Source organism: Arachis ipaensis, chromosome B09 (genome assembly GCF_000816755.2).
Source record: "Arachis ipaensis cultivar K30076 chromosome B09, Araip1.1, whole genome shotgun sequence".
NCBI lineage: Eukaryota > Viridiplantae > Streptophyta > Magnoliopsida > Fabales > Fabaceae > Arachis > Arachis ipaensis.
In genome coordinates, this window is record NC_029793.2 from 139,777,670 (window position 1) to 139,789,180 (window position 11,511).

At 34.0% G+C, this 11,511-nt stretch overlaps 2 protein-coding genes across 3 annotated transcripts in view; one reads left to right on the forward strand and one right to left on the reverse strand.

Annotated features, from left to right (window-relative positions):
• LOC107618308 (probable protein phosphatase 2C 33) overlaps window positions 1–1,812 on the forward strand; it is a 2,755-nt gene extending 943 nt beyond the window's left edge. Inside the window, exons 3-6 of the mRNA XM_016320337.2 lie at window positions 219–548; window positions 656–773; window positions 871–1,094; window positions 1,181–1,812. Of these exons, the coding sequence (XP_016175823.1) occupies window positions 219–548; window positions 656–773; window positions 871–1,094; window positions 1,181–1,507 (999 nt within the window). The 3' untranslated portion in view covers window positions 1,508–1,812. The remainder of the gene's footprint in view (window positions 1–218; window positions 549–655; window positions 774–870; window positions 1,095–1,180) is intronic.
• On the reverse strand, window positions 1,799–9,267 carry LOC107618307 (ATP-dependent DNA helicase 2 subunit KU70). Of its 2 annotated transcripts, XM_021110837.1 has the most exons (20): window positions 9,030–9,267; window positions 8,817–8,900; window positions 8,620–8,736; window positions 8,413–8,527; window positions 7,927–8,032; window positions 7,724–7,841; window positions 7,542–7,625; window positions 7,383–7,441; window positions 7,046–7,179; window positions 6,835–6,878; window positions 6,353–6,429; window positions 6,095–6,205; window positions 5,260–5,407; window positions 4,310–4,371; window positions 3,801–3,861; window positions 3,572–3,664; window positions 3,203–3,323; window positions 2,920–3,022; window positions 2,612–2,792; window positions 1,799–2,198 (listed from the first exon to the last, which is right to left on the reverse strand). In XM_021110837.1, exons 1-20 carry the CDS (start codon window positions 9,099–9,101, stop codon window positions 2,085–2,087), a joined length of 2,004 nt encoding a protein of 667 aa, XP_020966496.1. In that variant the 5' UTR covers window positions 9,102–9,267; the 3' UTR covers window positions 1,799–2,084. The 2 variants fall into 2 exon arrangements, with proteins under 2 accessions (XP_020966496.1, XP_016175822.1); XM_016320336.2 differs by lacking the exon at window positions 6,095–6,205 and having other exon boundaries at window positions 9,030–9,263.

The following is an 11,511-nucleotide window of genomic DNA, read 5'->3' on the forward strand; positions in this document are numbered from 1 at the left end:
TTTATGGTGATTTATATATGAATATCCATTACAATTAAACACAGGTTCTCTTTGTTTTGTTAATTAAAAAATAGTTTAAATATACTATTAATTAGTAGCAAGTAGCAACTACATTTTTTTTACGGATATCAAGAGTGTTTGGTGTATGGATAGTGTTTTTCGTTAAATGTATGTTGATAATGGTCATTCTTTCTTTTCCCCTACAATGGAACATGCAGAACGTTTGCTCAAAAGAGGACACTGTTTTTTGTGGTGTGTTTGATGGGCATGGACCTCATGGGCATAGGGTTGCAAAGAAAGTGAGGGATTCCTTCCCTCTAATACTTATGGCTGAATGGGATTTGCATCTCCATAACAATAAAGATGGACTCTGCAGCAGTTCTGCAGCTGAAGAGAAACCCAACCTAGAGAGGCATGACACAAATGCTTTGGAGGCAGTTAGAGAATCTTATGTGAAGGCTTGTAAGCTTATGGACAAAGAAATCAACATGCAGAATGATTTTGACTGCTATTGCAGTGGGACTACAGCAGTTACCGTGGTTAAGCAGGTACCCCTGCTTAATTGTTGTTGCAGAAACGATATATATATATATATATGATGAGTTAATAGGACACAATTCCAAACTAATTGTTTTTGTTCTGTATGTTCTTTTAGGGACAGCACCTTGTAATTGGGAATGTTGGGGACTCGAGAGCTGTGTTGTGTACCCGAGATCACGACGATTCTCTTGTTCCTGTTCAGTTAACAACTGACTTTAAGCCAAGTCTTCCAAGTATTGCCTCTTCTATCTCTCTGTTTAATTCTCTCCTTTAATTTGTGCATGTGAATGTGGGTTGATTTGGAAGAATTGTTATGGCATAACTATTTAGGGGAAGCAGAGAGGATAAAGCTTTCTAAGGGAAGGGTGTTTGGCCTTCCGAATGAACCAGAGGTAGCTCGAGTATGGCTGCCTAACATCGATTCACCAGGGCTTGCTATGTCGCGAGCTTTCGGAGATTTTTGCCTCAAGGACTTTGGCCTCATCTCTCTTCCTGATGTCTCCTATCATCACATTTCTGACAAGGATGAATTTGTGGTATTAGCTACTGATGGGGTAAGCAGTAATCTAAACACTTTCTTTCATTTTGATTCGATATAATCGCAGTTTAAATATGATTATTTGTTTATGCTTGCATGCAGATTTGGGATGTGTTATCAAACAGAGAAGTACTGGGCATTGTGGGCAGCGTGCCACGATCATGTGCAGCTCGAATCGTCGTGGACTCAGCTGTTCATGCATGGAGGACTAAGTTCCCCGCTGCCAAGATTGATGATTGTTCTGTCGTGTGCCTCTTCTTTGATTCAGATTCAGATCAAGGTAAGTCACCATCCTCTGCAGAAGACATGATGATGATGATGATGATGATGGATGAGCAATCTGAGGTTGGAACTGTTTTATCTGCCACTAACACTATAGTTGGCCCAATGCAACCATTGAGATCAAGAACCAACACCACATCTAAGTAACAACCTGCATTTTGTACCACTCATGCCTCTTCCCAAGCCTCCATTGATTTTATTTTGGAGCTTGGTTGGTAAAATATAAAATTATTAAGGATTCGCCAGTGATATGAAGTGGTTCATCGTTTCATAACCCTTCCCAACTTTTTTCTGTGTTTTCATTGTTTATCTTTTCCCTCGGCAGAATTTGACAGGGAAAATAAGGGGCTTGCATATGTATATATATTGTTAAATATTTAGAAGAAAATGATGTATATAACGTATATTTTTTCACTGTAAGGAGAATACAAAAAAACCGAAAATAGAATCCACCATTTTCATTGTCCAGTAAATAAACCAAAATCGTCATATATTAACATAGCTCTACACTATTTAAGACAACTTGCAAAATAAAATGTCATACTCTGCGGGTTAGTTAGTTTGAATCAAACAGCAAAACTTCGTCACAAAAATTTACCAATGCAAGCAGAGATCAGTTTTTAACCAACAATATGCAAGATAACATTACTAGTATATTCAGGAGCTGTTCTAAGTACATGGAATCATAAGCATTCTAGTTAAGAATCAGGGATATCCATCTTGTTCATTTTTTCATGTGAGTTAATATTCGGCTGACTAAGGCCTCCTTCTTCCCAGAAACAGGAAGATTATGTGCTGTAAGATAATATTTTAACTCCACCACGGTCAAATCCTTCAACTGCATAACATGAAATGATTTCAAATCAACCACATCTGATAGAGGACAAGCGTGATTTTGAAAGGCATAGACAACTTCCTGATGTTATATCTCTCGTCACACGTTCATTCTATAAATTGTTACCCTATTATGATTTTAGAGGGAAAAGGGGAAAGAAAATGATGAATTCTCCTAATACATCTTCTGAGCAATCCTCCTAATTAGTAGATATAGAAAGTTGGGAGGATTGTTACGAACATGGTTTAGAAGAATGTATCATCACTTAATTTTAAAAGATATGTTAATGTATGTAACATAGTTACAGAGTACGTTTGTTATGCAAAACTGGTTCAAGGCTGTAGCACACGTGCTTGTCTCAAATCAACTTTCCAGGAGTCAGGAGAAAACGATAAACAGCAATTTTCAAGGTTTACCTTTCCAGTATCAGCAAGTTCACTCCAATCATAGTTTTCACACTCTTTTGTTGCGACCTCAGCTTGTGCCTTTCGTTTCTTGGAGGCTTCACTTGGCTTCGCATTGGCTTCACATTCCTCGTCGTAATTCTCTCCATAAACTGAGGTCTTGAATTCTTCTAATGCCTTCACCACTCCTGGTCTGCACAGAACATAGGCCGGATTATCATGTCATACCTCGGTCACGACTCACGAATCTTTTTCGACAAAGGGGGAAGAACCAGACGTAATGAAATGTAAAACAATTTGATATAAAACCTTGCTGCTACCTGGCCAAGCCTTCCTCGTCAGGTAATGTTTCGTCTTTTATTTCTGGAATCTCATCCTCCTCCAGAGCTAATGCCTGCAATACTGCATAGTGTCTCTGCAAGCCTGAAAACTATTTGGTTAGCAACACAAGGCAGGGGAGGTGAGAGTAGTTTGCCATAAATCAAATGGCATAATTTTAAAATTAAGGCTGATCAAGTAATCCATCATCAAGCCCAATATATTTAGACTTGGAAGAGGGATGAATGAGAAGAATAGAAACTAGAAAGATAAGAAACATCGTACCTGGGTTAGCAAATTGGCATATGGAAAAATCTTTCAAGTCAATACGCTTAATTACATCAGCTGCTTTCTTTATTTGATCGTTACTTGCTCTAGTCACCATTCCAACTTTTTCTGAATGACGCTGAAAAAATTCCACCATATCTTACAACAACTTCATATTTAAAATTCATGGTTATTTATTTTATCCCTCTTTAAATAGAATAAGAAATATTATTAGAATTGAAGAAACAAGTAAGAAAGAAGACAAAACATCCTTCACACATGCCCCCCAAAAAAAAAATCTAAGACCTATGTGGATGACCATGCACAGCAACGGATGCCAATCCCTCTAATCACACATAATACACCAGAAAATTTACAAATCAATACCTCTTCAACAAGTCTGATGTCATCAGAATACGGAAGATAAATCATGTGCATTCCAGGCGGCTCGATCTGACCACCTGACTGGATAACTTCATCCTACAATTACAGAAGTTAATAAATGAGATAGTTGGGCAGATTTTCCAGAAACATGGATCAATTAAAAAATTGAAACAATCTGACAACTCAAATTAGGGCAACAGTACACAAACATTCTAAGAGACAACAGTCATACCTGTGCAATTAGGGCAACCAATTGAGGTCGAGATGAACCACCATAAAATGCAACTGCAAAACTGGGGGACAACAGGGCATTACTTTGATCAGAAATCATTACAGCACATTATGTTAATACGACATTTACACAGCTACGTCACAGGCACAACTAATACTAATCATATGTTACCACAGTAGTATTAGTAAGAAGTCCATAATATCTTGTGTAGTTGTATACACATACAATAACTTGAATTGTGTAACAGACTTCACAAATCCCCTACGTTTAATTTTACAGGGTAAAAGAGAATGCACATATCCAATGGGGAAGTAGGTGAGAAGACCTTCTGAATTATGAAAATTTCCTAATACCCCCAAAACAAAAGAAAATGCTGAACACGAATAAAAGAATTGACAGACAGGAGCATCCATTTCACCCCAACAATAGGTGTCTAGTCCTCCATAACTATAGCTAAACTACTTATGTACAACTTCCAAAAATATGAAAAGCTTTAGTTGCAAGGATACCGTTTGAGCTGTATCATGGACCTATGAAGGGCAATAAAGATACAGATGCTACCATCCATAGCCTGGAAAACAAAAAAGGTATCACATAAAGAATAATATAAAATAGAGAAATATATATAAAATACAGATGCATATAAGATAAACTTTTTTATGACTCAGCATTTCCAGAATACCAACAGACAACTTGCTAAGAATACTACTTCAAGTTCTCTACCAGATGTTTAATCAAGCATCTGAGAGAGTAAGCAGCCTAAAATATCTACAAATTATAATAATAACTTTTAAATCAAGGAACTGGATGAATGAATAATATCTAGTGCAAAGATTAAAAACTATTGCAAGAATACAGGCATAAGAACACGAGTTATTGGTGTCAGTTCCAGTGTACTGATAGAAGACTCTGTTAAAGAATGCCCTAGTCCTACAAGTTAAAAATCTGATTTTTGGCTTCGGATGCAGCAAATGGCACAAATTACTGTCTGATACTTGAGTCGTGTGATGTTCATGGTAAAATAAACAAGTATAAGCACCTATTTGGTTGGATTTGAATCCTTTAAAGTGCCGGAGTTGTACAGTGATGAATTAAGCAGGTAACCACAAATCCACCATCCAACTTTAGCGGATCCAAAATCCCATTTGGTGAGTTGAAAAGGTACATAAAAACATATCTTTAACAAGCAACTATAAGTCTATATAAGTTGACAGAATTTTAAACTGGCTTAAATATCATTGGCTATCAAAACTATCAGATCAATTTGCATAAAGCAAACTTCCTGGTGGCAACAGGAGGTAAATAACATCATCTGACAGATAATGGAAACAACATTAGAAAATGTTCAAAGAACTGGATAATGAATCAGCAGAAAGCAGATAACTTCAATTAAAACCCAAAATTATTGAGGACAAAAGATGCACTAAGCATTTCATTCATTGATGGCAAGACCATTGACCTCATCACTAGGGTAAAGGAAGGTTGATGGCTTCAAGTTGTAATAATCTTTTAAGCAACTTAGTGGCTTGAAACCTAAAAGATGCAGGTGTCCAGTCGAAAATCTTTTGATCTCAGATAGCTCCTTCGTTGAAAAAACGATATTCTGGCTGGGGGAAAAAAAAGAAAAACGAGAAGCCATTATACTATGTTATAACTATAGTAATTAGAAAAAAAAAAAAGAATACATCCCATCACATCTGAAAAAATTATAATATACCACAAGTATCAAATATTAAATGATATGGACAATCGTTTTCAATCATTTTAGTAATTTTATTATAGAAATGCAAAACTTTGTACAATATGAACAAAATAGATAATCTTATAACAATTTCCAGTTGAAATGCTCAAATATAAATTACTTATAATATAATCAATTATTTAAAAAAAAAATTAAACAAGTGACTATTAAAAACAAGTTTAGTCTTGAAACTATTCCAAACATACCCTAGATACCTCACATCTTGCTATGGATGGTAAGTCTGTTTCCCTTTAAAAGCTACATCAGCTTCCACCTAGAAAGCTTTTCCACCCTTTCTAAAATAGTCTTAACTAAACTTATTCGCCCCAGCCTATGAGTTAAGTTCTCCAACAAGGATCTGAGAAGCAGGAAGGGAGAAAAAGGTATTTCAGGACAGAGAGGACTAACTTTAACACCTTCCAAAGAGAAAAGAACACTTCCAGTTATCCCAATTCTTAGAGGCCTTTTCAAGCACTGGATCCTAGAAAGAAATAGCCTAAAGATTATCACCCAAAAAAAATCGTAATAAAATAATTTGCTATCAAATTTTAACCTAGTGAGATAAGCCAGCTCGCTTGTTCCTTCAATGAACAAAAATTTCCAGAACAAGAACTGGTTATGTGATCCAATTCGAGAAACTCCTAATCTCCCTGGAATGCTCTCCCTGTATAGTAAGGTTGCTTCAATTTCTGAAATCCACTCCATACAAGACCAAAAAACAATTTTTTTAAGAGAAAAATAAGTGCCCAAACAATCAAACAGATATAGTGTTCAAAAACGGCAATAGTTAGCAGCATGAAATAATACATACTTTTTATAAGGATGAAACCGTTTAGTAGATTCTTCGACCAAGGCACCAGTATCGGCACAAATGAAGGTTCTTTCACTCTGCACCAGCAAGCCAATAAAATCATTTTTTTAAATGCAGATCAAAGAGCAATCGCCATTATGGTTCAAGAAAAATGAAAATTAATAAAAAAATATAATCAAAGGAAATTCAAGAGCATTATGATTAAAATGAGCATATAATAAAATAACAATGATGGATTATTACAGTGGCATAAACTATGGATAAATGAGGCAATAAATTGCTTGGTGGCTTGGCCTTAAAACTATTAGAAAGTCAAAGCAAATTCATATGTTCTTTCTCTACAATTATGTTTAAATTCTATGTATAATGAATTTGGTTACAAGGATTAAATCATGTTTTGACTGAGAGATAGGATGGCGAAGACATTGAAATTATATATGGGAAAGAAACAATTTTCAAATTAAGACTATAACATTTGTCACCTTCAAAGGTTGATTTGTGACGGAATCAAGCCATGTGATTGCTCCTAAAAACCAAAAGGCAGGAAAGTCGTTCAAAATAAAAGGAAAGAAGAAGCTACATTGCTACAACCCTTTTTAAGTAAAATACTTGAGATGAACCAAGTAGAAACTTTGCAGCAAAAATGCAGATAAATTAACAGCTTTAGGCTAGAAAATGACAAGAAATACTCACCTGGAACAGTGGGGCGAATTAAAGCATATGAATTTAATTCAATAGATATACCATCCACTATAATGAATTTGAGCTTTTTGACTATGCGTTTCTTAAACATGCGCTTTCTTAGCTGATCTTTCATGTCCTCCAATCTGCAGTTTGCAAAATATAACTTAAAGAACTAAGATTGTAAAAAACCAATCTAGCAAAAATCACAATGCTCTAACAGAAATTAAATAACCCTCCAATCTGCAGTTTGCAAAATATAAGTTAAAAAATTAACATTTTAAAAATCCAACCTATCAAATATCACAATGCTCTAACAGAAATAAAATAATGATGTAAGAGCATGTACTTGTTTCCGGCTGATGGCATGAAGTCAGCAAGTTCATCTTCTTCAAGCCCAATCAACTCCTGAAAGAAAAAAGGTTGACTGATTGAGCATGACATATTTATCTCATCAGCAACAGTTACAAGGGAATGGAACAAATATACTTCAAATATGTCCACATACAGCATACAACTGAGATACATTAAACGGATCACTCGGATGACTCAACGGAAGAAGTTCGATAGAGATGCCAAGATCCTGTGCATCCTTTACAAACCAAAGAGTAATCATGAATCACTAGAATCATTCAACTTCATGAGAAAAACATGTATGCATATATAGCATATACAGATTGAGATCGGTACCTTAGCTCTCTGCAACGTCATTCTTTTCATATCTGATTTGATAGCCCCTTTAATACACCCAAAAGGATCATCTTCATTTGTGAACAAAAGCACACGTTTATCAACTGTCTTTGCTGACCTGGTATAAATGTACACCATTGTTTCTTACCAACAATCATGTAGACAGAACTGTAACATAAGCACATACACTATGCAAATATTACCCCTTACGAAGAAGAGCTTGCGCCACCCAGATAGCATTGTAGAGAGAATTTTCTCTAGTCCCAGGCACAATACCATGCTGGCTTCCAATGTCTTTGGCAAAAGATTCTATAGAAGATTAAGAGCACATGACTACTAACCCCAGAATTATAAAGTATTAATACATCCAACAAGACAGATATTTCATCTTTGAGACAAATACTAATCCTGTTTGAGTATGACGAATTAAGAAAGAGGTACCATATACCAAGTTAAGTGTTGAATTTACAAATAGTCATGGTACCAATATAGGTTTAGGGAATAGTACTAGAATAACATACATGCTTTTAGAGTCTTCCAATCAATGAAATTTCGCTCCTTAATTAGAGGTACGGATACTTGACAAGCAATAAAAGTTCGAGTTCAATTCAAACGTGTTCACATTTTCAAGCTAAATAGTTTAGTAAGGCATGACCTTGTTGCATCAAGATGGTTGTTAGAAGACATACCCTCGATGCGGTCAAATTCTTTTATGAGCCTAGCAGTTGGCCTATCTAGATAGTCTCTTTCAGGAACATTAAATACAAAAACACCACTCAATTCTTGTAAGTTTCTCTTCTCCCTCTGCAACAAATAACAGAGTAAAATAAATCATTACTTAATAAAAATCGGGGTTAATCCAAAACAAATGACAATTAACAGAAAAAAGAACTTACAGTGTTAAAAAAGCAAATGGCAAGTTCGTCATAGGACCTGTTGATGATCTGATTCTTGAGTGATTGAGAGATACAGCTGAGAGCAATGTGGAAGTGACTTTCTTCCTTTTGATCATCCTGCAACAACGGAAACCATTACAACAAACACAAAGGAAGATGAAAATTGAGACAGAGATGAACATTATCAAACTACTAACCGCAGAGGCAGGGCAAGTTGAGGTGAACATTTTAGGGGAAGCATCCACCAGGTAAACCACGTACTCCTTTGTGGACTCTTTTTCCTTATCAATTTTTGAAATAATATAAATATTTTTAGTTCTATTTTTTTTTTTTTGCGTAATAAGAAAGAAAGGAAGAGAAGCAAAATGAAGTAGAGCTGAGCTAACAAACTAACTAACTAACTAACTAACCAGAGAGAGGTGAGCATCGGGGTCATCCTCGTCGTCTCTGAAAGGATCATCAGATTCATGCTCAAAATCCATTTTTCACGGAGAGAAAGAGAGAAGGCGTTAGCGGGTAACAGTGTGAGTTGAAAAGAGAAGGAAACTTTGAGAAGAAGATTTCAATGCAAAATTGCAAATCCCTTTTCAATGCGCGCCCGGTCGAATTCCCGTTTTTTTTTTTTACTGGTTTTGTTTGCAGTTTGCCAGTCGTACAATATACCTCTGCCACTCCGGTTAAAGGCCCAGTTCAGCATTAGTCCTGTCATGTTAAAAAAAATTCACTATTTTTCTCTTATTTTTCTGTCATGTGCTCTTAATATAATACATTTGTATTTCAAATTCGGCTACGGCGTGTACAAAAGAAAAAAAAAAATCGGCTACGGCCAAATTATAGATAGAAACCTGTGGGTGATGCGTGTGTGAGTGTATAGTATGAGTGCGTTTTGGATGTTGTAATACTTAAGATTAAGAGTTTATCTAAAAAAACATAACATTTTTCTTTTTGAAAAAGTACAGGGAGTCAATGGAGTATCTGTACAATGTATATAATGGAGGTTTAGAGATGTTCGATTCAGTAGGATATCAGATGTTTATTATACCTGTCACTTGGATGATTATTCTGGATAAGATGGGTGTATTGTGTTTGAAACATTAGTAGTATTTTATCCTGTACTCATATTGGGCCAAATAAATAGCTCATTGTAGTACTCCATTAGTTTCTAGCGAATTCTTTATTTTTACTGTTTCTCTCCTTATTTTCCTTTTCGATGAGCTTCTTAAGTTCTTATTTTTCTTTTTCTTGCTATTTTTAAGAATTTATGTTTTTTTTTTCAAAAAATTGTGTTGCTTAGTTTTTATGTTGATTTTATAAAATTTATGTGTTTTTAAAAAATAAAATAACTTTTTAGACTTAATTGAGACTTGATTAAAAAAATTTTTTATTCACCAATATTTCTTATAAATTGCATCTATTTAAAAAAAAATGAAATAGTCACAAAAAAAATGACATTATCACTGAAAACATAAAATAACCTACAATGAAATAAATGTTAAGCATAGATATAAAAATAGGAGAATTCTATGATAGAATAAAATAAAAGGACTGTTAAAGAAAATAAGACGCAGCTTTTCAATTATAAAATTGAACAATCATAAAAAATTATACATTTTTTTAAGAGTTTTTAAATTGGTATTTTCTTATTTTAGTTCTATTGTCCTGTATCTTGATGATTTAGCAATTTTTAAATATAATGGTCATTTTTATAAAGAGAATACACTTTTAAATATTTTTTGAATGATAAATGTGCTAGATAGATGTTCTTTTGTAGAAATTAACTTAAGAATAGGGTGAAGGAAAGTGTAATGCACTTTTATTGAGCGTAAGTGTGTAACTGATGTAATATCATATTAATGCGCTACAAAATGCCATTAAAATTAAAATTAGGTGCATTTTGGTTTTTTTTTTTTTTAAATCGGACCGTTCATGGCCACGTTTTTCCTCCTATTACTCTTAAGAAAAAAGTTTAGGGGCCAGTAATTTTGTTAAATTCTGCCCAACATGTAACCAACAAAAAAAAGTGAGTCATTGGATGAAATCTCACACAAATCTCATACCATTAAAATCATCATTAATGGTTATTTAATAGCTACAAATCACAAAAGTTGCTGATCCCTAGCATTCCTCACTCTTAAATTTTAAAGGGATAAGTATTGTTTTGGTCCCTTACCTTAAGGGTCGGAATCGAAATCGTCCCTCTTCTAATTTTGGATTTAAAATCATCCTTAACGTATTTTTTTTGTATTAAAATCATCCTTTTTGTTAAAATTTTTAATTTAATTCCTAAACTACCCCTATTCCTATTTTAATAATAAAATATATTAAATTAAAAAATAAACAAAACGCGTGTTTGTTTTTTTTAATTTTTTTAATTTTATTAAAAAGGAAGGGTAGTTTAGGAATAAAAATTAAAAAGGACGATTTTAATACGAAAAAAAAAAACGTAAAGGACGATTCTCAATCGAAAATTAGATCGGGGATGGGTTCGATTCCGACCCTCAACGTAAGGGACCAAAACAATACTTATCCCTTTTAAAAGATGACAACCTTCAATTTTAACTATTTCAATTAGGCTTTTTTCGATATTTTTGTATAACACCAAAGGCAGAAATAATATAGAGATTCACAAAACTTTTGACAATATAGAAAAGGAGACCACTCAGATAAAGACGCCTAAAACGTCTTTTTTTAAAGATGTTTTTATGTTGTGTTTTAATTATTTTCTGTATAATTTATTCCGTGTTCCTCGTCACATATTATTAAATTCCTCAAAAGATTTTCTTTCCAGAAACAATAAAAAACATTTAATTTGGACTAAAATAAAAAAGATAATAAATTAACTATTAGATTTTTTTAAAAGATTATTTACATAAAAAAATATATCACATTCAT